Genomic DNA, 26,989 nt, shown 5'->3' with positions numbered 1-26,989 from the left:
AGATCAGTTAGTGCTGTGTGAGGAGTGATCCCCGCTTAAGGAGCAACAGGGGACTTCAGGCAAGTGCTGGGAGAAGCACAGTCCTGGCTGCAGGAAGGTGTGATTTTCTAGCTTTAATATTAACTGAGGGCCAGAGCTAGGTACAGAGCACTCTTCACTGTCACAGGCTTCCACGCTCTGCCACGGGGAAGCTTTGCAAGTGGGATAATTGCAGTGGTGTGAAGCGCTTTGATTAGGAGTTTCTGAAACAGCCTTTGATGTTGCTGGTGATCTCTGCACGCAGGTTTTTCTCTGCTGAGAATAAACAATGAGAAAACACGTCTGAAGTTTCCAGTGTCTTCCTATTAGATGGGTTCAGCCGGGATCAGCATCGGCCCCAACCCTGTCTGGAAAGAGGCTCCATACAAATATCAAGCAATCCATCACTGCAAGGGGGAAAACAGCAAACAAACCTCGCTGTGTCTGCTGACAGCAGGAGCAAAGACAAGCAGGGCATAGGCACGTAAATATTCCAGAAACAGCCGAGAGAGAGGCAGGTAGAGAGACCTGACATTCCCCTCTCCTTGTTACAAACACAAACGCCATAAGGGTATCCAGGTGTTACAAACTGCAGCTGTCCTCCCTCTTCCTTTCAGTCCCGCTGGTTCTCCATAAGTGATCAGGATCAGTTTGGGTCTTTCTTCAATCTTTTCAGTTTGTGAATCACAAGTTTCACAGCTCTGCCCTCTTTAAAACCTCATAGAATCAGGTTTGCCTTTGAACAACCAAATAAATGGGGCTCCAGCAGTCCATCCAACCTGCTGCAAGGCAAGACATCTGCCTGAAGCTGAACATGTGCATCCCAGAGGGATCCACAAACCCATGAGCACAGCAGTGTGTCCTTTTCACACCCATCTTCTGCAGTAAGTGGCACCCAGTTTTCCAGCCAGGTTTTTGGGGTTGTTTTTCCTTTTGGTCATTCAAAAAAAGGAAAGATGGGCAGTAGCTCTGCAATCACAGCTGCAATTTCTTCTTGATGTAGCTGCCTCCATGTGATGGGAAGCACTTTGCCTGCAGTTGGGATGCAAACACAAGTCCTGTCACAGGGTGCTTTGCTGACTCAGAATGGGAATCACATTCCCAGGGGATACAGCTGGTCCAGCACGGCTGTTCATCACATCCATCGTGTCTTTTGCAGACAACTTTCTGCTTTGGCCCCTGGAAACTCCCACTGTGACCTAAATGCTGCCAGATACACAGCTCATGTTGGGCAGGAAAGGAACAGACACTGCCCTGCCAAGGATTCCTAAAGCTCCTTCCTGACTGCAGGTTTCCATCTTCATATCTGAATTGCCCCCAAACTGCTGTGTGAAGGGGGCACGGTCAGATTTAAAAAGTTTCAAAAATTAGGTGACACGTGAACCTTACAGAGGAGAAGGTATTTCTTCTCTCTCCCAGTTATGCAAGTTGGTGTTGGGTTTTATAACACTTACTAATCTTAAAACAACTGACTGTCCCAGAAGTTTATAAAACCCTAAGGAGCTATGAAAAGAATTCCCCATCCCCTCGTTACTCAGAATCATAGAATGGTTGGGATGGGAAGGGACCTTAGAGATCACCTTGTTCCAATCCTCTGCCACGGGCAAGGACACCTTCCACTAAACCAGGTTGCCAACTAGACCAGACCAACCTGGCCTTGAAATTCCCTACAAGTAATAAACACAAACAATACAACCCAACACTCAAGTCCAGAACATACCTTGCAGCAGCCTTGGGTGCCCTTTTTTCTGCCTCCTTCAACCCCCTTCTCCTGCAGCAGGGCCAGCTCTGCAGCTCCAGCATCGGAGGTGGCTCTTGGCTCACTCAGCTCCAAGGCAAGGGATTTCCAGGAGACCAGTCACCCAAAATGCCAGGGAAGGGGTGACTTGGAGGGAGACAGCAGTGCTACAGGAATCTTGCTGGCTCCATTCCAGCCTTCACATTCAAGCACTAAGGTGATGAAGCCTGTCTCCTCCACTCCTCTTTCATTCTGCCCCAGCAGCAGCTCTGGCAGCCTTGCCTGGTCACAGGTGGAGGATGGGGAACGCAGGCACTTCGAGGCAGGGACTGTTCCTCTGCTCAGCCCTCAGCACGCCAAGCAAGTGCTTTTCAGGTCTGTAGAACAACCACTACCTTTCCTGTTTCTTCTTATTCTTGGCACAAAGGCATCTGAATCGCTTCCAACTGAGGTTAAAAGCATTTAAGTCTGTTTGCACATGGGGTTTTTTAAAGCGACCTCTGCTTTTAACACACACTTCCCCCACCACACACAAAAGTATCCCAACTACTTTTCGTTTAGGAATTGCCCTCATATATATTCCTGAGAAAAAAAGCTCTGGAGTAAGATTTTGTCTCCTTTGCATTTTACCTATTGCTTCATTTTCAAATTTCAACTTCATATTTGAACAGTTACATCACACACCTCCCGTCTCGGGTGGTGGAGAGGAAACATGAACTAGAAAGAGCACAGTAATTCACATCATCCTTGTTTCCTAGGCAGACCAAAACACTGCTTGCAAAATACCAGTATTTTTACACTACAAAAATACAATTAGGCTCTCAATTACATTTTATTAAATTTACTCCTGGGAGTTCGTTAGCACAAGGCAGCCAAAGGAACTCCCAAGGGCTCTCACTAAATCCTCTGCACTGAAGCCTCGCTGCTCCTGCGGCTACAGAAAGGGGAAAAATGATTTATTTCCGAGGACCAGAAACCCAAATTCTGCAGACACATCTGCCAGAAACTCTCTGCACGTTGTGAGTCCCAGGGAACAAACTGGATTTACTTGCTTGACTGAGGTTCTCCGTGTGCACAAGCTGTGTTTGCAGAAGTGGGTGCTCGAGTGGCGGCTCCTGGACAAGATGCACAGACTGAGAAGCTGCTCCAGCAACAGGAGTTCTCCACCTTTTCTGAACACTGGCATCTCCCAAAAAAGAGAGCTTTCAGATTTAATTAAATTTTACTATTTTATTTGTGAAAAAACTACAAGCAGAATTCATAAATAGACATTTCTATTTAAAGCAGGAAAATGATAAAGTGGCTTCTAATAACAGTCGTGCACATGCCAGTAACAGGAATATATTAACATCTTTTATTTGCTAGACAAAGAGCAGTGTCCAATATAAATTTCCCAAAAACATTTAAGACCTGTGAATTTCTGACCAGTTCACAAAACCACCATTGACACTTTAGCATGAAGATTAAAACAAACCTAACAGGACTGTCAGCTCTAAAGACTTTACAGAGCGGAAAAACTTTCAGAAGCGTTATACAAGCTGTCTTTCTGGGCAAATGAAAAATATAGCTCGTATAATACATTAACATAAAAATCCACAAGATAAGATTATGTTTTGACATACTTAAACAAGCATTCTATATTTGTCTCCAACAAACAAAGCTAAGGAAATAATGTAACCATCTTTACACAGTAAATTAAGGTTACAAGTCATACACAAGAACAGAACTGCTTGCGCATTAAAAACTGTTCAGCTCCATTGTCATACTCTAAATGTTGGCTCTTAAAACCATTCGGTTACATACAAGCAAAGGTTATTATATAGTCAGCAATTAATAAATTTTTCAATAATTTAAGTTTATGGTAGAGCTTAAAAAAGTTAGACTGAGAATGATCTTGGTAAGGCAGGTGAAAACATCTCAGTGGAAATAAACTCACGGAAGCTGCTGCCGAATTTTCGATCTGTCCAATTTGAAGCTGAGTTCCAATTAGAATAAATAGCCTGGTCGTGTAAAACGCTGTCACCTTTCCTTTGCAGAACTACGTCAACTGAGCAAGTCAGGCAAGCTGTGTCGGTGTCTGTGTGTGTGTGTGTCTGTGTAAGAGTCGAAACTTCGCCATCGTTAACACTGTGCTTCACTTACCTGCTTTCTGTGCCACTGAACACCGCGAATCTGGTCCTTCCCTACACTAGTGTTTTTGGTTGGTTTGGTTCTCAAACACCTTCCCCACCCACCAGCGGGACAGCCCACGGACAGGGCGCGGGGGGAATCCCACTGGCGGGTGCGCCAACCGGAGAAATCAAGTGTAAAAGCAAACGCTGCCCTTCAAACCCACAACACAACAGCTACGGATGAGGCTGGGGGGGGGGTTCAATGCTTAGCAAGCAATCCCTAACTGAATGCAGAATTACAGGTCACTTGTTCCAAAGAAATTGTCCCATTTATTTATAGCAAGCTACTTTATCAAGGAGGAGGAGGAGGCCAAAGAGACAGATGTTACCGACTTCACCACGAGTAGCTGGTTACGGCGTTAAAGCTTTTTCAACTGATCTACAGGTCTATTTTCACTTGAAAAAGAAGCAATTTCCTGGTACACACAATGCTTTTTTTTTTTTTTTGCCTTTTTTTTTTTTTTTTTTGCACAAATTCCCAGATCCAGTGAAGAAGGTGAGCACGTGGGTTGACTTGAAGCACCAGAATCAGCCCCACTGAGGCCAGAGGGACCCGCCACTCGCTCACAACTCCTGGCTGGATCACGGCCGAGATGCACGCAAGCCTAATTGATAATGGATCATTTATAAAGCAGTGCAAAATATACAAGTTCGGGGCATCTTCAAAAAATCTCTCTTAAAAAATTATTCCAATACATTTCAGTAAAATAAATAAATATGGCTGACCAGTTTACCCTCCCTGAGACCCTTAAAGGAATAGTAAAAACTGGAAAAAGGAATGTCTTTGCAATATCCCACTAATGTTAAAATGTGGATTGAGATATTCATAGTATTTAAAACTATGTATAATAAATTGTCTTGATGCTCATAGGAAGCATCTGTTTTCCTTTGGTTCTTTAATACTTTAAAAATGCTTAAAAAAGACAGCCTATACTGTGAATATAAGCAGAATTAAGTTGGGGTGCCCACGTTAACATATTCAGAATAAAACTGCTGCTGCCAAGGCACTGCCAAGCACATGCCTTCACGCAGGGGCTGTAACAGATCCCTAACTCACACATTTCTGTCACCAGTGTGAAAGGAACCTACATCTGCTACTCAAAACCACACAGATTTTAAAAGAAATCTTAAATCAGTTGCCTCCACAAAGAGAAATTTCTCTTACCGAGCAAATAATTCATAATACAACAAGCAGGCACAAAGTTGTCAAAACGTGGCCCTCTTTCATCACGTCCAAAAGTTATGCATTTGATGTCAAATGAAGCCACAGCCTCTGTGCCTGAAATTACTGCAAAGCACCCTGGGGCCACTAAATAAAGATGAAAAACCAAAGAGGTTTAGGGTTTGTTTTGCCTTTTTTAAAAAAAAAAAAAAAAAAGTTTGTTTCACCTCTTCAGCCAAGTGTTTTAGCAGGATAATGCATGGAAGGTAAACTGTAAAGCAACACTAACAGGCCAGGAAAAGAAATTATAGTCTGAATAGCTTTAGAGTAAGAACGAAGGAGATGCTGGTCATGAGCATGAGCCACATGTCGCTCACTTGCCAGCATGAAAGCTTTTCCCTACTTCTGCTCCCACAGCAGGAGACTCCGAAGTGTCCAAGTGCTGACAAGCCCATCACTGGACAAGATGCTGCTCAGAAACAACCCTTGGAATACAGATGGACTTCGAGGAGAAGCAGCCATCCCAACAGCATGGATGGGACAGATGGAAGGGGCTGACAACCACTGACCCACACGCGGCTGGAATGAGCACCAGCTTGGTTCCCGAGCCCGAGATCGCTCCCAGCCCTACAGCCCCCTGCTGCCTTCACCCCACAGCCACCACTCCAGTTCTAGTTACCTCGGGCACCGAGGCAGGTGGATGGAATTCACTACCTCTACCACCACCAGTACCTGTGGGACTGGCTGTGCACGACACCGTGGTGCTCAGGTTACCAAAACACACAGATCCACAACACCAGCAGTCTGGTTGGGGATGGTTCCGCTCCAGCTGGGCAGGGACCTGCACATCACCAGTGGGAGGGACACTAGTGGAAACACAAGCTACCTGGAAGCAACTCTCTCTCATCTCGGATCCCAAGCTGTAACAATCAAAACCGTGTGTCCAGTACGTTTTAGCCATTGCTTAGGGAAGAAATTGGGAAGGAACAACAGAGAGAACAGGTCCCATCCAGGTCCAAACCTTCAGGAACACTTTTCACCTAAGACCAGTTCCATTTCAGTTTCAGTACTTTCACAGAAGGGGACTGTTCCAGATCTTGAACTGTTCAATTTTTTTTTTTTTATCACTTCACAGTGTTTCAAGCACCAGCGTTTCCATGTATTGGTTTCAAATAACCCTTTATATATATTTATTTATATATATATTTATATATAATTTATATCAAAACTGATAGTACACAGTATAACTGGAAGAAGAACTGAACTTAAAAAGGATATGTTGAAAGAGGATGGAGTTTGTGAATGCAATAAATAAAGCCCCCTTCCCTCCCCACCCGCTCCCGACCCCAAAACAAAAGGTTGTCATGTTCATGGAAAATTGTGCACAGCAGATATTATAAAAAAGTAGATTCAGGAGCACATCCAATTATAAATGATTGTTAGGAAAATCATATAAAACAATGGAATACATAAAAGTGTCAAGAGTAATCGTTAGGGTGAGAAATTCCTTGGTGGCCAGATGCCCACGGCAAGCAGAAAATATCCTGGTTGCATCAGTAAGAGGTCGATGTCCGAGAAAGTGTGTTCAAGCACAGAAGAGGCTCTCCAGGATTTGAACAGCGTGGGCAGGTGGAGTGTTTGAATTTCATACCCTGATTCATAGTTTCCACAACTCCATGTGCAATTTTCAGAAAGATTCGTCGTTGACTGCCGACATGTCCCCCTTTGGCGTGGAGGAACGGGACGAGCCCTTGTCTGTGCTCTCAGAGCCCGAGCTGCTCTGATTCTGTTGTTCTGATCCTGCACTGGAGGTCACTGTAGAAGACGACGTGGATGAAGAGCGAGTCTTTTCTTTAAAGTCTGTGATAATTACTGTGACATTTCCCACTGTGACTGCCAGCTGCTGTGCGGTACTTCTGTCCACATTTTTCAGTCTGGGTCTAAAACAAATGAGAAGCCATTTATTAAAAGGATAAAAATAAACGAGAAGAGAAGAGTTTATTAGAAAAAAAATGGAAAACAAAGTCGGTGTGACTCGTCCTCCTCTCGCCGGCACAGATGGCAGTAGCTGGGAGGAGAACCCAGGCAGCAGGAAGTGCTGCACAGTGGAGGGTGAAGGTTTGACCTGCTCCCTGTGCCAGCCAGGCTCAGCCCCAGAGGAACGACCTGTCTCACAGAGCTCTGCACAGGGCGTCTGTTGTAGACTTATCCCTAATCCAACTCTGCCAGAAAGGAGGACACCACGGCAGAGCCAAGCAGTCAGGAGCCAGACAGAGTGAAGGATCTCCTCCCCAAGGGGCAGATGAAAGAGTTCTCTTATCTAAATTCACCATCTCGTCATGTGCCCTGATGTTATGAGACAAGGCTGTGACTCTGCAATACAAAACCACATGAAAGCATTCGGCCACGGCTCTTTCATTCCCATGTTGGAACTCTGCAGCTGCAAACAACACAGGCACTGGGACAACTTGGCTTCTCTTTCAACTGCTTTGAGCTTATACAAATCAGATGCCCAATCAGCCTATGGATAGAATAGTTCAAAATGTTCCCTCTGGAATCGAGGCTATTGTAAATAAAATCCAGAATGTACAGAGGTATTTCTTGCAGCCAGACCTTTTGGTTAGGGGAAAAAAAAAAACAAAAAAGGAAAAAAAAAAAACCAAATCACCAGAAAAGAACCCACTGGTATTTATTGTTCAGGATTATCTCAGTAATTTGCATGCTGTGCTATCATTCAATTAGTAATGTAGCTAATAGGGGTCTAAAACTCTAGGAGGCTGACATTCATGCACATTTCATGGGCTGGTCCAAAGCTGTGCTACAACAAACCTTGGACACTCCTCCAGCTACCAGCAAATTCCAAGTCAGCTGCAGTGAGTGCTGTAATTTACAGCTTTTGCTCCTAATTAAGGGTCAGGCTTAAGCAGCGGAATATTCCCAATAGGGAAATTAAAAAGGAGGGTCTTTATACATCAGTGAAAAGTAGCTTGCTGAGAGCTGCCTTATTGAGAGGGCTGGAGGGAAGGTTAGTTTACTTTGGGATCAAGCTCCAGCTTTTAAACCACTCTACCTTTTCTCCTCCTCGTTTGCAGCACACTAGGCTAGTGCAGTAAAACAGAAAGAGAGGGAATTAATCTCATTCTGCATCTGCCGTGAATACTCAATGGCTTGCACTGGTATTAACAAGGAGAAAGTCCTGCAGTACTAACTATCAAAGTGGTATTTCAGAACTAGACAGAATAGAAGAATGTGCTGAGGACAGATGTACAGCTTCTAAGATAGCACAATTGCATTTCTGCAAACTTCCTTACCAAAAATGAAGTTACTGCAGCAAAAATAGTATTTTCTTATCTAACCTAGGAGGCTGCCTCAGTTTTTAACAAGTACCACAGGAAAAGCATTTCAAATAGATAGAAAATGCAAAAAACCCCACTGCACAGCAGTCAGTAAGAGCTCCCACTGGGAGCAGCCCCTGGGCTCCGGGCCCGGCCTTTCCCAGCCCAGCGCGGTGCTCGCGGGCGGCTGCGCCCACGTGGGTGTCGCACACACGCACGGGCTGGCAGATCCAACACGTAACCACAGGCTAGATGAAGTGATGTCACCTTGTCTGTGGGGAACAAGAAAGGCCAGCCAGCTCAGCACGTTTCGGGGTTTCCGCGGCTCTCGGATGCCGTCCCGGCAGATGCCCCCGCGCGCAGCACCCAGCGTTCCCGGAAGCCGAGTACGAGGACGTATTTTCCTCCCCAAGCCCCGAGTTCCTCTAGGAAACCCAGTTCTTCCTGTAATTTGCCTGGGTCACTTGTTTTCTCCTTTGCTCAGAAACAGCCCCAAAAAAACAAAACAAAACAAAAAAAAAATGCTGGCCCAGATACCGGAACAGACTCTGCTGCCTCCACCTTCCTACAGGGCTGAACATGAACTCTGGCTATTGCTTGTCAAAACTGGCACTGAGAGTTTGGGGGGGGGGAGAAAAAAAAGGAAAAAAAAGGAGGAAAATAAAAATGGAAGTGCCCATGCATCTTTAAATGCCATGACAAAGTAACACAGAAGGCGAAGCAGGGCTGAGGCGCAGGATTTCTCCACAGTCCCACTCACAAATACTGTGTCAGTTTTAGAACTGAGCTCTCTGACCATTTCTCCAGAAGGTTTTCAGGGTTTCCCCTGTACAAGCTGCTGATTAAGCACAGATGAAAACCTCCAGACAATCTCTTCAGCACATGTACACAATTTCTGCTTCTCATAGAAGGCAAATGGATTGGCCCATTCATGTTATTTTACAAAATTAAACACCCTGGTGCTTCACGTTTATAGCGAAAAAGGTTTATGGTCAAACAAGAGAAGTGTTTCAAAACATTCAATCTGAAAGTGCACAAGGAGAAATGGGACAAACAAAGATATTCTGTCAGAAGCAGGCATGGTATCCAGAAAGTTCAAACAGGATTTCTTAAAAATCCAGAGAGCCCTAAAAGACAATTTACAAAAAAAAAAACCAAACCAAAACCAACAGTTAAACAATCTGGGCATGAAAAAAGCTGAACAGGTAACTTATAACTCTGTAAAAATCAGATCCTTTAAGAAGACCCTTGACAGCACTCCTGAGGGCAGTGCAAGAACAGTTCCACTACACTAAACATTTAAAGAAACAGGTTAAGAATTGAGGGAGGTGAGGTAGCCCTTAAAAATTACCCAGCTAGACCTGATACTATTAAGGCTTAATGAAGAATGACAAAAGCTTGCCACAAAACGTGGACTAAAAGACTCTGCAGTAGACAGAGCGACTCCTTCAAGAAGGAAAAACAATTATTTGATGTAATCTCTCAATTCAGTATTATTTCATCAGTCAAGTGCATCAAGTCTCCTGCACCCTAAGTCTCAATAAAAGTACCACTTATAGAACAGGACAAGAAAGAAAAAAAAAAAAATCGCTGTAGTAAAGTTGTATTTCTCTAATCAAATCAGGAACGGACACTTCAGTCTTTGGGGGCTGAGGAAGAGTTAACAGCAGTCCCTGCAAACAGCTCAGTCTTGTAGCACAGCAGATTTCACACTGCCCTCACTACATTCCAGTGGGTTACTGTGTAAAGGATATTCACTCTTATTAAAGATTTTCATGCTATTATTTAAAAACTTCCAAGCCAAGAGTTTTCTGCAGTCACACCTTGCCAAGTTTAATGCCAACAGCTGTGCCAACCTTATTTCCCATGTGCTTTACAACTGTTTGCAGCAAACTAATACTGCCTCAGTTCATGTGGTTTCATTATAAAACACTTATTACAGCACATTTTAAAGAGAGATGCAATTCTTGTACAGCCCACACAGGCAAAGCACCCAGTTCAGTTCTGCCTCTTGTAGCTCTCAAGTTCAATAATATAAAAACTTTTTTTTGATGTTGAATGTTTGATTTAAGAAATGGAGGATCAGTACAGGCAAGACTAGGAATAAACCTCTCTCCTACACTCATCTGAAACTTAGACAAATATCAAACCAGCCATTTGTGCTTTTTCTTGATAGCAGGATCCCAGCAAATCTGTTCATGTATACTTAGTTCCTGTATACTTGGAAAATTATCTTGACAATTACAGTGACTGAATTACAGATAAGGAAGTAAAAAAGTAACCTTTGTTACGGCTATCGAGCGATGATAAGAACTCGATATGATTGCTGGTTAATGTTTTTCTCCCACTGTGTTTTACAGCCAAAAGCAGTAGTGCCCAATTGACAATACAATTACTTTAGGAGAGAAATGAAAACTGAGTGGACAACAGAGTTAATGTTTCTAATGCCCAGATCTGTGCTCACCAGCAGAGTGTTCGAGTGCTCATACATCAACAAAAGAAGTGTTTGCTATATAACTCAGACACCAAAAGCTTAACTTCAGTCTAGAGTTACCTTGAAGTGTGATTTGAGTCGCTGGTCTTTGTTGTAGTATTCCCAGACTGTATGCTGTTTGCTTCACTAGGAGGATCTTTCACAATATCTGACTTTGGTCTGCAATAGTTGGAGGGAAGAGGGAGAGCAACATGTTAGTTTAACTGCACAATTAACCAATGCCACTAACATCACATCACATTTAACAGTGTATCCTTCACACTTACTTAGTCTTCTTGTTAGTGTTCTTCTTTGTAACACTTGGACTAATTTCCTTCTCTTTGTCAGGTTTTTCTTTGTCTTGTTTTTCCACTTTCTCCTTCTTCTCCTTCTTAGGTGGTGGTGGGGTTGCATATTGCTGGGCAACTTGTTGTGCCACCAACTGAGAGTTTATTCTAGGTTTTCTATAATGACAATAAAAAAGAGATCTATAGTCAATTTTACACAGTAAAAATAACTACACTGAGAGCAGTATGAAGATTTATTTCAGCAACCAGGGGAGAACACTCCACTTAAAGAACCAAATGGATGTCCTTATTTAACGTGAAGTACTACTGCTGTTACCAAACAAGATAGAAATTTTAAAATAAAGAAATACTCCAAACTGCTGTTTCATCAGTTTTTACCACCATCTAACTTTCATAAGTATAATGCTCCCTTTCTTCCATCCATATCATGAAATCACAGCCAATTTTGGGGGGACAATAGTGAAAAAGCAGCTTTTTAAGAAGCTGCCAACCATGCACTGTGGCTACACTTGAGGAGAAGGAACAAAATGTGACTAAAAAAAGTTTCCTGATAAACATCAGTCTCCTTCATATCTTTCAATTTAATTTCTCAAACGAGCTTCTGGTTCCCCGCAGCAGCAAACCTTGCACAAATAACAATGAACAAGAGAAGGTAACTGAGATGACTTTGTCCCGAGGGCCGGGAGCGAAGCTGGCTGGCAGGAGCACAGGAGACAAGTGGGCATTCACACTTCCACAGGGAATGGCAGTGCCAGCCTCCGACACTCCGTCCTCACACAATTGTCTGCAGTCCCCAGTGGAGCTTGGACAAAAAACACAAGCAAACTGCCTTTCAAAGACAACTTCCATTTCAAATTACAGCTTACACAAAGAACAGCCTCGCATGTAACCAATACCTTGGTTATTGGTCCTCACATATCCTGCAGGAATTGCTGCCTTTGTCTCTCATTCCTCATCCAAACTCTAATGCCCTCTCAGCTTGACAACTCAACACCTCTCCCCCCAGGCCTGGCACATCACAAAGCAGTTTATACCCTGAATACTCTGACTATCCGTGATTGATTCTATCCCTTCAATATGCCAGAAAGATCTATGCTCCCTGTGTCCACACAGCTTGTGGGAGGGGAAAAGAAAAAGCAGGTAATCAACTCCATTAGTCGTCCCTAATGAACCAAATACTAATTGGAACAGTTGCTCAGGCTTGTCCAGAGCTGTTAAATGCTCATAAATATGATTCAAGTTTTGTACATAGATCAGACCAGAACAGCCAATGAAAGCTGTACCCAAATATCATCAGGGCTATAACTGGCACACAGAAGCCCCAGGGTTTCTGCTGAAGAGCTCTGTACCCACACCCAGCTTTTACTGCAAACATCTAGAGAGACTTCAAGAAGCTATTTAGTGGTTTCACATGTTAAAAAAAAAAAGAAAAAGTACAAACCACTAATTGCTCACATGTAACACCTGCACTTAGAGATGACACAGACAATGGAAGACCCAGAGAATTTCTATTCCCTGTCATAAGAAAATCCAAGTATGAGCATCTTTTGGTACTGGTTTCCTGTATAATGGTACCAAGTTACTACTGAAGCCAGAGATACACAAATACTTCATTTCACTACCACAGTTATATGTATACCACACCACAAAGTCTATGCAACAGGTTGTAATCAGGCCTCTGACCCAGCTCAACACCACTGTGGTTTTTTCACCCAACACAGAAACTCTAACTCATTTTATGCTGCAATCTGCATACAGGTCTGAGTGAACAAAGATGATCTGGTCTTCAGCTTTAAATAAGTGTGATGCTGAAACCTTCTCCAGATCAGATAATGCAGTTACCTGTTCCACAGAACAGTGAAGATATTGAGCATCCCTCGAATCCAGTACACAGCAATTTCTGTCTGCATGACTGAGAATAAATACGTTAAAAGAAGTCCCTTGGTTACATGGAAAAGATTTTCAGATTGATGCAGCCACACTAAAAGCTGACAACAGTAACTTTGTGTCAAGCAACCTGCTCACCGCCTACTGCAAAAAAAGATAAAATGTCAAGAAATCTTCAAAGAGAGGGCAGATACCATCTCCCTACATGATTATACATGATTAACCTCACTGCTTGAAGCTGCCACTTCTGCCCAGAGTTACAGTTACTCGCTGTTTACACAACCAGCTAAGTCAGAAACCCGAACCATTCACGGGAAATCCCAATTCATGAATCTGAGGGTTTTTCCTGCTCCGCAGGACTCTGATGTGCTGCTTGTGATGTTATTTCCAAGCCTGGTATCCAACCAAGCTGCCCTTCCTGTTGCAGGAGTGCTGCACTGCTTGAACCAAGACACAAATTTTAAAATAGAAACTTCAACTAAAATAATAAAAAACACACATATAAATACATCATGCTATATTTCTGTAGAAAAGGCTTGAAAGCTGAAAGGACCAGGCTTAAAGCACTCCTGTGGAGACACTTCACCCTGTGCTCTTCCTCTCCTTATCAGTGCCTGTGACAGCACGCTGAATTTATTAAGTTTTATCATTTTCTGGCTAGCCACCGACATTACTACCAAAACTTCTCCAAACCTCATATTTACATATTCCCTCTTACACACCAGGATGGCTCACTGGTGAGGGCAAAGCCAGAGCTGGAAGAGAAGAGAATGGGAAGGAGGCAGCAACCTGAGGAAAGGGGACCAGCCCTGCTCACGGGGTCCCTCCTGCACGAGGAAGGGAGCAGAAAGATGCTGAGACTTTGGTCAACACTGAGCACGTTCCAAGATCCCCTGTGCTGCCAGAACAGATTTTATTAAAAATAATGAAAATAACTCAACAAACAGCTTTCCAATTCCTAACCTGACTGTTTCACTCACGCGAGCAGCAAGCTTAGGAAGAGGATAAAAACTGGGTAATTTAAGCAACTGGCATACTAATAGTAATAATAATTGGAGTAATAAGATCCTTCAAGTAAGGCCCACGCTGCCACTACAGCCAGGATACACTGGTTACAAGGCCTTTACTAAAAAGCCAAGCAAAGCAAGTCGAGCAGTGTGTTTTTAACCACAGCAAACCATAACCAAAGGAACCACAAAGGAGTGAAGCAGCTGCACTGCCCAAAATGCGCTCCAAGCTTCGCTGCCTACCAAAAACACACTCAAGAGCTACCTAACATCCCTAGCGCAGATTATGCAATCACAGAATGGTTTGGGTTAGAAGGGACCTTAAAGTCCACCCAGTTCCAAGGATGAGGCAGGCACAGCTTCTCTGTGCCAGGGCCTCACCACCCTCACAGGGAAGAATTTCTTCCTTGTATCTAGTTTAAAATCTATCTCTTTCAGTTAAAAGCAATTCCCCCTTGTCCTATCACTACATGCCCTTGTAGATCATCCCTCCAGACTCCTTTCCTGCCTGTACAGCCAGCCATCCATATCCTAGTCACGCTGTGTGTCAAAGTAGCTCTCCTCATGAGTGTTGTGAATTCTTTTCCAGCTGTGGCAGCAGGAAGCTTGCAATGCCTTCTAGAAAGAAGGAAAAAAGTGAATTCAATAATACTTTGCAGTGGATACGAGTCATCTTCCCTTTCAGAATCTGAACTAGGAAGGAAAAAAGGAGAGAAGCAAGGCTCATTCCCACTTGGGCTACAACAATTTAACATGGAGTCCTAAGAGCAGAAAGATCCCTTCTTTCCTTTTCTGTTTTTGAACACTCAATGTGTCTAGGACCCCAATTTTTTTTCCAGCTGGCCTTTTTATTTAGTGACTTTTTTGCCAGCTCCAAAAAGAATGTTTCAACCCAAACACACCACTATTATATTAAAGTAAATTATCACTTGAGCAGAACAACTTGAACAGAAAGTTGCAACCACTTCTAAACTCAGCAAGAATAAACAGCTACAGAAACAAGTATTAACCATTTTTATCCAAAAAATGTTCTTATCAGTTTGCTTTCTGTAACATTAAACTGTTCATGTGCACAAAGAATACATCTAAAATGACAAAAATCGAACCCCAACTCAGCCATTTTCAAGCTTTCTAACCAGCACTCACACTTCAGCAACAACTATATTGGCATTTTACTAGAAGGTTTAAAGTATCAACATTACTCACAAACCACAACAAGCTAACAAGTCTCAACTTCCCAAAAATTATCTGAAGAGATTCAGTACTTAGTATTGGACTTAGTTCTTCAATTTTCAAAGCAAGCATCTGAAATAGGTATGTTTACTCCTACCTGAGCATTATGACGGTAAAGTTCCACTTTGCTTAGACAATTTCCCTTAATTTAGGTGACAGCCTGAGTAAAGACTGAGTAAAGACCCAACACTGATGTGACAAACAAATGCACATTATCATTTTCCTTTTTACAACATGCAGGACTGTCTTCTTCCCCTCTAAAATGAAGAGCAATTAAACGAAATTAAACTGTGCTCTCGAAGTTACGTACAGACAAATAAACTGTTTCACGTTAATTAAACTGTAGTTTACCTCTCAGGAGCAGATACTTGCACAACAACTCATGACCTTTGCAGCAAGGTCATCTGCTGCATTAAAAATATGAAATATGTGTCTACTGTAAGAATGGCTGTGGTATCTGGGCCTCTTCACCATCAACTACCGTAAGTGATGTACACAAAATAATCTTTACTACCTTTTAGTAACAGACCAGCACAGAACTATTGTGCCTGAAAATATACACTATATGTAAATATATATATATACACACTACATGCAAATAATATCAGATTGTCATATGAAGTGACGCACTGGCTCATGGGAAGTGGAATAAATGCAAGACCTTCCCTGAAGGGCTTGTTGCCTGTGTTGCACTGTGCTCTTTAAATAAATTAAAAATTAAAAACCAAACTGTAACTTTCAGGTTCTGGCAAGCACCTCACAGTGTTCCACTACTCGCATTTCCTTCTGTCTGTCAAAGCTTTCCCTTTAAAGCCTGTCTCAGGACCAAATCCCGAGCACTGACACGCAGGAATTGTGCTGTAGCCCCTGCAGCTGGGCTCAGGAGTGGAGCAGCACAAATCACTGCACATCCCACACATGAGAGTTACTCAGACCTGGATTTGCAGAGGGATACAGGAGGATAAGTTGCATCATATTTCTCACGTGACCCCAGTTCCTGTTATCTGTTTGGGATTTCTCTGGTCCCTCTGCCTTGAGGAAAAAGAAGCCACCTGCCTCCTGCAGCCCTGGTGCAGCAGCGAAGGGACTGGGCTTTATACCCGCAGACCTTGAGGGACTCCGGCAATCCCCAGGAACGTGGATCTAATTACAGCCGCTCTGACTTTCCCACAGCTATGTTATCAGAAGAATGAAAGTGGCATCGAGTGGGATTTCAGAGTCAAAAGCCTCGTGTAACGTGGAGCAGTAGGGAGGATTTGGATAATTTCATGCTGTTCTGGCTTTGATGCACGTGGTGATACCAGGCGACCTCTGCGCGGCTCCGCGACTCTCTGAGAGAACGCGTTTCAGGCGCCGTGCAGTGTGAAGTACGTGATTATTTTAATAACCCCAGTGGCACATGAACGTGGCTTTGCTCAAAGAAAAAACAACAAAACAAGCCTAAAAGTATTTACAGTGTTTATAAAACAGTTAGTGCCAAAACAATAATACAGCAAGCATCTTTCTGAGCATAAAAGCAAGGTTAGAAATTAACCCATGAGCACAAACAAAATTAAACATACCCTTAGAAGAATTTTACACCCAGAAGAACCAAAGCTCTGGAGAAATTAAGCTATAAATATGATGGGGGTGAGCCCTCATTCCTGCATGCATATTTTCCAGCTCATTTGTGATGACCACACGGTCCTTTTTAGCAACCAGGAAAAGGATGAATGGACAAATTGTCCGTAGTGTACAACTGCAAAGCAGTATGGAAGCTTGTATACATCTATCTCAAGTTCTCCATGTGATCCAAGACCACAAAGCAACAATAAAAACAGTAAAAGACAAGTAGAAGGACAAACTGCAAGAAATATGTGACTGAGCAGTATTTTGTTGAAAGAACAGATTTTTCCTTTAACACTGATGTGCTAATGCTGTGTTTTTATTTAAAAGACAGATGTTTATAAAAAGTTAATCACAGGAACACTGACTTCTGGGGCGCAGGTGTTGGGCACAGCCCAACATGTTTGAAAGACAGAGTGTTAAGTCTGAACATTTTGGAAAAGAAAAAAAACCATGAAAGAAAATAACAGCTTCACAAAAAGCAAGCAACTGTTTGCCATAAAATAAAGCAGGAACATTTAAAAGTGTACAGCCTCCTCCAAAAACTGCTCAGCATCCTCCTGGACCATCCAGCCCACTGCCTGCTACCTCCTCCTCAGAAGAGTCAAGAATAGGCAGCACAGAGATAAAGAAGCCTCAGTTTTGCCAATAAATATTCTCGGTCACAACAACAAACCTTGAGCTGTTCAGATTTCAGGAAAGTATTTTAAACTTTTTCTTTGTCCACCAGAAGGTTTTAGACTTCAGGTCATTTCTCACAGTTCAAACAACCCCCATGTCCCTTCTGTTTTTAACTTTGTAAAGTTCAAAATTACATGCAGTATTTAACATTTCGTGGGCTGACAAAGCTACCAGCTCCCTGCCTTTTCAGGAAAATCTGGTTTTCTTCAATTTTTCTCCCCCCCCCCCTTTTTTTTTTTGAAAACCAATTAAGAATGGGAAAGTTATTAAATGAAATGCAAGCTGTCACCTCCATTTACAGAACAGGACAGGCACTGTTATTTCCTGGAAAGTGGTTGGTCACGGCCTCTGTGCCACTAGAGGAGAGCTGAGACTCTCTGAATAAAGTAGGTGAAAAGAATACTCAACTCTTACTTGCCACAGAAGAACATTGCTTACTTTTAATTATTTGGGCGTATTTACAAATCAAAGTGTATAAATCAAAGATTTTTATTTCCAAGAGCTGCCACTGCACAGATCCTGTAGCCCATGTTTCTGATTTTTTTTTGTGAAAATATGCTAAAAATCACAAAACCAGTGCTAAGAGAGTCCCAGAATTGCTCTGTGAAGCTATTTCACTCTGACTGCTCAATAGCACAGTGTAATAGGTTTTTCAATACTTTTACAGTTCTTTGTTAATATACATTGTCTCATATAACCCCATTGCAAAACAGTCTAAAGTCAGGGTCGTAGGATGTTTTTGGAAGCAGTTTGAGCAGAATTTTGCCACCCTGAAGCTGAGAACTCACAGAATTCCTCAAAACACCCGTTCTAATACAGTATAGGACTGGAAACTGCAAATACTGTTTGCTGGTACCACCACAAATCCAAACATTAAAGCAAATCTGGACCATTCACCTCCTATCAAATGAAGAAACATCTTATATGGTGCTTCTTGCACAGCTGGACTTAGGACCTGGTGGGCTGCCAGCAGGAAAGGAGTCCTGAGCCAGAGAACAGGGCTATTTGGGAATTTGTTGGAAAATTTTCAGTGGAGAAGCACCACTGTTTGCATTTTTGCAAGTACACGGCTTCTCTTTTGGTTTGTTTTGGTGTTTTGTTTTTTTTCCCAAGGGAAACTGATAAATCACAGACCAGGCTTTCTGCTTAGAAAGAAGTGAACCTGAGAGTGACCATCAAGCTGGGTCTGTTCCACCAAGTCTTATGGGGCTCTGCTCACCTCACTGAGCAGAAATCATTCAAAAAGAGATATCTAACACAAGAGGTATCTCTGGTGCATGAGTTTTGGAGCACAGGTTTATTCTGCTGTGCCTCTGTAGAGGGTTCACAATATCAAGCAGTACAAGAAAGACAGCAGCTCCTGTACACTCTGCAGAACCAATCCCACAGGGTCTCCTGCAAAACAGCCCTTCAGGAACAATTTTCCCCCTTTGCAGTTCTTTAATCTGAAATCACAAAACTGCAAAAGGAAGAGCTGAACAGAAGTTGTTCTTCAGGTTTCTTTGATACAAGAGCAAGGATGGAAAACAGCAGTGATAGTGAATAACAATGCTGAGCATCAGTTATTGGATCAGAGCCTGGGGTTTACTTAACTGCTAATTCTGTAAAATTGAGCTTACTCTGTCTGCAGGAGGCAAAACAAAAGTCGTGCTGAAGTTTTGGAAGAAATTCTGCTGTTTCTCCTCTTAGAGGAGAAGCCTGCCTGGCAGCACAGGCAGTGCTAGCACTCTCACCTCTCTTCTCACCTGTAGCATCCATCTAAGCTGCAACAGAAGATCTCTTCACATCTCCCATCCCAGGGAGTGTCCAGGGCCAGGTTGAATGAGGCTTTGAGCAACCTGGTCTAGTGGAAGGTGTCCCTGCCCACAGCAGGGGGTTGGAATGAGATGAACTTTAAGATCCCTTCCAACCCAAACCATTCCATGATTTCTATGACTCCATAAGACAAAACTACATAGCCTGAATTACAGTTTTTCAGATTGTTTCTTGCTCCGCTATTTTACATTAAAAAATAATTTTCTACTAAGATTTTCTTTTTATGGTCCATTTAAAAAAATAGCCATAAATTAAGAAAAAAGAGGACAATACATCTCTTCTGCTTAAAACAAAACTTGCAATATGTAATAGATTAAAATGGCATCAATTCCCAATTGCAACATCACCCTAAATTCCAGCTGAACAAAAACAACTTCTTGCCCTCTCCCCAAGTCTACTGCATTTGTAGTCAAGCAGTTCTACAGCACCAGAAAAACTGTGTGAATATACACAAAATCCACAACCCAAATGAGATGCAACTGTAAATGTAAAAGATCACCCCAAGCCCAAATTTGAGAAGATGGTCCTGAGATCACAAAGTCATTCTACTTGGGTATGTGAAATTCCCTTGGTCATAAATAACTTTACGTACATATTGCAAGTGCTGCACAAGCTTCATTTCTAGAAACTTACTGCAACTGCCCTTCTCACGCTATTGACCCATCACTGATCCACTCAGAGCTTCACTTTAATCCATCACTGAAAACTCAAATTGGTACTTCAGCAGGTTGTACATTGAAAGGGTAAAATTTAGCATGCAGCTGCTCCTGGTGTTTTCATCTACAGCCATACCTTACTGCAAAACACCAAATGTTCCATGATTTACAAGGACTTACAAAGTTGTTATGGAAAATCGCTCGTCTCAGCACAGAATTTACTTGCCTACGAGCACCAGAATGATGATAAAACTAAGGCCATTTGACTTGCTTGACAAAAATCAGCTGCTCTCAGTAGCAAAAATTTGAAAACAGTTCATAAAGCTGGCAGCGACCAAGATGTGTACAATAAAATACACAGATTTACAACAAAAACAATTACTTAAAATACTTCTTCCTATTTGACTGTTTATTAAGCCATGTGTAATCCTGAGAAAAGTGAACAGGCTCAAAACTTCCTGTTGAGTAACCAAGTGCAGTTGGCAGCATCAGGGTATAAATGAGTCTGATAAAAATTTAACACGTAGATTATCCAAAGAAACTGCTCATGGCTATTGTATTATAAATTAACATAACAAAAATCTGAGGAAAAGAATAGTTCTAGCAACTCTAGCTAGAGCTAAAAACTGGGAACACCAGACATGGTGTTATAAAAGTGCCTTACCACTGCTGCCAACATATATATATATATATATATTTCTGTTTCAGGCACTGAAATCTAGAGTAATAACAGAAACTGTCATGTATAGAACATCCTTTAATCCAGCTTGACATGTCCCATCTGTGAGCATCTGCCTCCAGGTTTTGGGATACTCAAGTCTCACACTTCAAAATCACAGCAGGAGAGACACCAAACTTGGAAAACAAGGAACAAAAAAAGGAGAGATGCTGAGAAAATGAGCTCCCTACCAAAAAAAAGGATATGTCACTTAAATTCTAAAGTTGATCTTCTCCCTAAAAGCTTGTATTAAAACTAAAACGTAAACTACATTTCCAAAAGCCTCCTTCTTAGAAGTGTGCTATTGGGTAAGCACAAAGAAAAACCCGTACTTTGCTCTCATGTAGGAAGATTTCTACTGAGCAACTCTCTTGCAAAGTCCCCTTAAAACATGTGGGCTGATTTATCAAGGCAGAATTCCACTGTGCTTATATGACACTGGAACACTGTACATTTGAAAAAGAAGGCTTCTCTATCATTCCCAATCAGGATAAGTTCAGATAGAAGCAAAATGAGAAATTCCCATTTCTACAATGGATGCTGAATAGACTCAATAGACCCTAAATCTCTAGAGATGCCATATTAAAAAAAAAAAAAAAAAAAAAGCCAACTGAGTGAGGCAGTAATTTTAATTCAACTACATCAGACACTGCAGGCTTTACCTAAATGAGAGAACCTGAGCTTTTCCAGCAAGCCAAACCTCCTTTTTATTAGAAGAACCTCAATGATATGATATGATTTCCTTTCATATGACAGTGACATTTCAAGAGCCCTCGACCAACCAGGAATGCAGCTTTACAGCAAAGCCCCAGCCGGCAGGAGCTGTGCAATTTGAGACGGACATCAGGGATGCTCCAGCGTGGGGCGGATGCAGCAGCACGGGGAGCTGCTCCCACTGGTTCCACTAAGTGGTACCCCACCTACTCCTTCACACCTCTGTCCCAGCACAATCTGCAGTGAAAAGGTCACTGCCAAAGGTTTAATGGAAAATCTCCCTGTTCAATAAACCAGCTTGTTTTTCTAAACCCGCCGAGCAACAAAAGCCGCTCTGGAGGACCACGAGGCAGCAGACATGCATTTTCAAAAGGCCACCATGTGCTCAGAGGAGCTCTTTTTGCCCATTGTGTTCTCTGAACACAATGTGATAAGTGAACACAGATGTACAAGTGACATTTCGGGGTGTCCGGCTCTATCCTGCACACACACGCCGCTTCCCGGGAAAGCCGGAGGGGAAGGCAGGCTGCCGTCGAGAGCTGCTGTTCAAGCACCGTGGGAACAGCACAGCCCGAGAGCGCAGCAACTTTTGCTTTCAGAATTATTACTCCTGGGCGTGAGGAACTGACCCAGATGGTTTCAAAATTTGCCAGGAAACAATATTACAATACTCAGTTCGAAAGCTCGTCCTCCCACTAACTAGGAAGCCTTAGAAGAAACCTGCTTAGTAAACCACTGGTTCCCACTTGGAGTACTAGTGGGAGTTATTTATGTGTCCCTATCACAATGTAGGATAGGGCAACTCAACTGCCTGTGTACATAAAATTAGCAGAGACCCCTCTCCTACACAACAAAAAGCCAGAAATAATTAATTACAACAACAGAAACGTTTCCGAGTTCTCCACAAGCCAACTTCTGATCTGCAGATAACAATGATAACTACTTGTCCAGACAAAACTATTATTTTTCAAGACAGTTCTCAGATAAGGTAATCTTGAACCTAAACTACTGATTTTATTGTCCTACCACTGTTTTCACCCTGATGACTATTGTTTTGCAGTTTTGCATATGTTCACACGGTTTGTGTTTATTTGTACACACAAACACACACAACCAAACTCCCGAATTACCATCAGTCTGCTACAAGCCCCAAGAACGGAAAGCAAGCAAATTCAGTTAAGAGTTCCTTTTCCCCCCTCAAATTCTTCAAAGCAATTCTCCTGTTCCATCCTAAAGAAGTGGTTAGTCTCACTGAAAACTACCAGTTACACTGTGAACCTGTGCCAGCGGCAAATCACTCCAACCGCCCTGGCACCATCATTTAAAGTCATTTTCCATTTAAAGAGTCTCACATCAGCGCCAGCACAGCCTTTCATTACCCATCCCACTTAATACCCACAATCTCTCCACAGCTCACTCGCTCGGTCTCCACTGACCAAGCAGCACACAGAGACTGATGTGCGGATTATTGGGATTCCTAATGCTTTCCTCCCCGCTGGCTGAGTGCTGAGCTCTTGGCAGCCTGCCTGACCCGCAACACGTGTGGGTTTGTCAGCCTAATGCACTGTGTCATCTGCACAGTCTCGGGACGGAGCGGACCCAACGGAGAGCGCGCGGCAACAGCCGGCGGCTCCCAAAACTTCCAGCTGCTGCACTTCCCAGCACTGGTGGGGACGCAGGTACAGAAGTGAGTGAGTGTCTGGACATTTGCCACTGCCTGATTTCCGACAGGCAAGAATGTGGGGTGAGAACAACGGCACCCAGCACGATCCTTTAATAGAAGGATGGGGAGTCAACACAGGGCTTTCCCGTACAAAACATCCGTCCTCGCTTGACTGTTGGTTTGCAATGACTCAAAATCTGCACGTCAAGGCTCTGGATCTGAGTGTTTTCTTTTTATACAACCTACCTTCTCTTAAACTAAATAATGACAGTGAACATTCAGAGATATGGGCTCAAAAATGAGTTGTGACCAAGTCAGTTGTCACTCACTGGTTTAAGGGGTTGTTGCTATTAAACTGTTCCTATGCCCAGCTATTAGTCAGGGCAGAGAGAAACGAGGTTTGGGCATTTTTCTATATAAAAGATACAGTGAGGTATTTTCAGGTGTGAGACAGTGCATCAGACCTGTAAATCCCGCTGTAAATTCTCACAGGATGAATATACAACAGGAAATACCACACAACATGCAAATAACAAATAAATGCAAATTTACCACCCTGCGTAACTAAGAGGTGTCATGAAAGTGAAACAGGCTTGCAGATGAATGAAATACAGAAGTCAGTGGAGATCATACTTGGAAATGGAAGAAGACAATACGTAGAATACAGCTGAAGTTTCACTTCCTCTGTACAACAAAAGAGAACAGAAAGCTCAAGCACAGCACATGGCACACCCTTTACAACCTCCTCAGACAACACACACTGCCCAGAAACACTAAGACTTTCTACTTCATATCTGATGTCAGATTAGAGATATTGTAAATTATCTGAGCAGAGAAATTACCAACCGCGTAACTAAGTACGGGGATTTTTGGACAACATATTACAAACTTACTTTTGTGCTAATAAACACATAGTAATTATTTTAGAATAGCAAACACAGTAACAGAACAAATAAAGGAAAGTCCTGAAAAGCACTACTAAGATGACCAGCTCCACTGGGTTTGGTTCTGGTTTCAGCGTATCATCAGCATCACAATATTCAGACATCTCTTGGTTAGGTTTATTTCCAGTTAAGCACAGGGGAAGTTTTTTTGAGCTCTGGGACTACAACCCACTGGTGATACACATCTACCAGATTAGAGAAATTACTTGCTTCTGGAGATTTACAAAAATGACTCAGTGGGATTCTACGATGTTATGTTGCTTCCTCCTCTAATTTCTTCCTGGATTGGTGCAGCTAAAAATGCTTATCACCAGAATTTCCAAGTTAAAGCAAGCTAAAAACAGAACCTTGTTTTTACTCGAGCGCATTGCGGAAAACCGAGTTGAGCAACCACTTCCTAAGGAGCTCATACCCACACTCTGCACCAAAACTGGGGAGTAAAACAGCACAAGGTTTCGGGGTGAGCACAACTTTCTGAGCCATTACACATGCACCAACCATCTCGAGAAAAACCAAGAAAATACTTTCTCATCGTTATCTCTTTTCATAATCTGTGGGGTCACTTAGAGGAGCAACAAGTGCCAGGATCCAAACCGACACAAAACTTCCCCGTCTGTCTGCACTGCCCATGTGAGACAGTCCAGCCTGCTCCTGCCATTAGCTTTCCAAAGCCACCTATTCCCCCCTGGTGCACCCACAAAGCCAGAGGGGTTGACACCAGTGCAGCAGCAGCTCTGGCACTCGTGGTGAACAACAGAGAGGAAAAGTCATGAGTACTGAAGCCCCTCCATGAGTATTTGCACCCTGACCCGGACTCCCAAAAGTGTATTTAGCTTTAAAAGTTGAGTGGAAACTTAGAAAAACACACAGGCTTAAAAGTTCACTACCTGAAATTGGTCACTTCTGGGGGTACACAAGGCAGGAAAAGTTGAAGCAACCACCTTCATGCTGCAATAACACAACTGCTCACTTTTCCACTAAGCTTCCTCAGAAGAAATTGAAAGCAATCAAATACCACAGAAAAACACATGGAAATTATCATTATGGCACAAAAACAAAAGCAGAAAAGCTTTTATGTGCCTTTTAACAAAAGAAAGTCTGGTTTTGAAACAGCTGCTTGACTGACTGGAGCCCACGCCCCGAGGCAGGGGCTAGGTTTGGTTTTGTTTCTGTTTATTTCACAGTTTCCCTGTTTATTCAGCTTCTTTCCTCTGCCGGTGGCAGCCAGGGCAGCATGGGGCAGGCAGTTTCATCCAAAACCAACAAGCAGCCCTGGATCCCGACAGGCGCTCCATGCTGCTCTCTGAAACACAGGTAGCTGTGTCCTTGTGAACTTGGTAGGAATTTCAAGTCTTTTCTAAAGGAAAAGGCAGCAAATCACCTCAGAGTTTCCTTGAAACTCCTATTTTTTTTCCCCTGAAGTGTCATATTAAGCTCAAAGAAGGGAGTGGAGGTGCAGTGGGAAAAGCCAATGAGTTACACAGTCAAAGCTCACTGTAGCTTAAATGCTACTTACACAACTGTTAAAAACTACCAGCGTGAGTTGGAAGAGAATTCTCTGTTGCTTCCCTGGAAGCTGCAGACACTTCCTGGACATGCTGGTACAGTCACCAAAAGTTTGGGAAGCATCTGACTTCTCTGCTTGCAGACAAATGCACTTCGGAGGCGTTTCAGACAATACATCCTACTGAAGTTTAACCTCAGTGACACCAATTCCATCAACTTCAAGTGAACCTCCTTTACCTTACATGGGCAATGGACTGACTGAGGGATCAGGGCTGAAGGAAGAGTAACATGAACCTTTTAAATACATCTGTAGCAGGAAACCTGGATACTGAACATCCTTTGCTCATTTTGACATCAACACCAGTGCTCTTCTACAGGGGTTTCCATGGAAAGGCAGTGTTTTAACAGAGCACAGGTCTTGTTCTACCTCCTTTGAGAATGGTGTGCTTGCAACAAGGTGTGAATCCAGGTTTATCATTCCTCTAATCTCATGTACACTTCGACAACCTTTCCATCATTGTACTGCACCAACAGTCCCCCTTTCTTTACAGCAGCAGCTAAACCAAGAGTTTTACCAAAGCAGACAGATTCCCATCAAATGACTTCATAAGTCTCCAGCAGAAGGTGTTTCTCAGGAAAACTGGATTTTTAATTTAAATGGGTGTTGTCTCAAAGGTTACCATTTCAATGATTGACATGTAATGACATAAAATACCTGATAAGTTTATAAAAGAAGCTTGAATGATAAAGTCTACAGAAGCTGACCTGTTAATGAGCAGCAGACAAAGCATGTCCACACACACAGTGCCTGCTGCAACACCAAGACGCAGGCCTTTCACAAGTTATTTCTCCACTGCTCCAAAAACAAACAAAACCACCACAGCAGCTTCACAGGCACACTCATCTGCTGCTTTTGTAACACAGGTGCCAGCAACAAAACCCACTTCTATATTTCTTTTTTTTTTTTTTATCAGCAGGAGCTTCAGATCATTTATTTCCTTTTGGTCTATACACAGGAGAAAATAATTCTCATAAAACAGCCTAAGTTTTAGTCAGAATTGTACAGACCATAATGTTCTCCACGCAGTTAAACTATGTTAATCCTATATGCACACACCCTCCACACTGTACACAGATGCACAAACAACCTGCCTGGGTAACAAGTGCTCAGTGATGAGCAAACCTTCTGGATGCTGCAATACCTGTAATAAGCATTTTACAGAAAGCAGCAGCAACAGCAGTACTGAGGTCATGACAATCTGCTGGTTTAAGTTCAATGATTTCTACAGGAGGATATAACCTCAGTCCAAATCAACCCCATGAAGTTAAATAACAGGCCCTCAGACTTGCAAGCC

The 26,989-nt window shown here is 42.8% G+C and overlaps 1 protein-coding gene across 1 annotated transcript in view; it reads right to left on the bottom strand.

Moving 5' to 3' along the window:
* Positions 1-2,971: 2,971 nt before the first annotated feature.
* The window catches only part of RYBP (RING1 and YY1 binding protein), a 42,801-nt gene continuing 18,783 nt past the window's right edge, over positions 2,972-26,989 (bottom strand). The window contains exons 3-5 of the mRNA XM_050312833.1: positions 11,185-11,361; positions 10,979-11,077; positions 2,972-7,029 (exon numbers count right to left, since the gene is read on the bottom strand). Coding sequence (XP_050168790.1) covers positions 6,777-7,029; positions 10,979-11,077; positions 11,185-11,361 — 529 coding nt within the window. The 3' untranslated portion in view covers positions 2,972-6,776. The remainder of the gene's footprint in view (positions 7,030-10,978; positions 11,078-11,184; positions 11,362-26,989) is intronic.

Source organism: Myiozetetes cayanensis, unplaced genomic scaffold (assembly GCF_022539395.1).
Source record: "Myiozetetes cayanensis isolate MyiCay16 unplaced genomic scaffold, myiCay2020 scf18, whole genome shotgun sequence".
Classification (NCBI taxonomy): Eukaryota; Metazoa; Chordata; class Aves; order Passeriformes; family Tyrannidae; genus Myiozetetes; species Myiozetetes cayanensis.
This window is presented reverse-complemented; position numbering and strand designations above follow the sequence as displayed.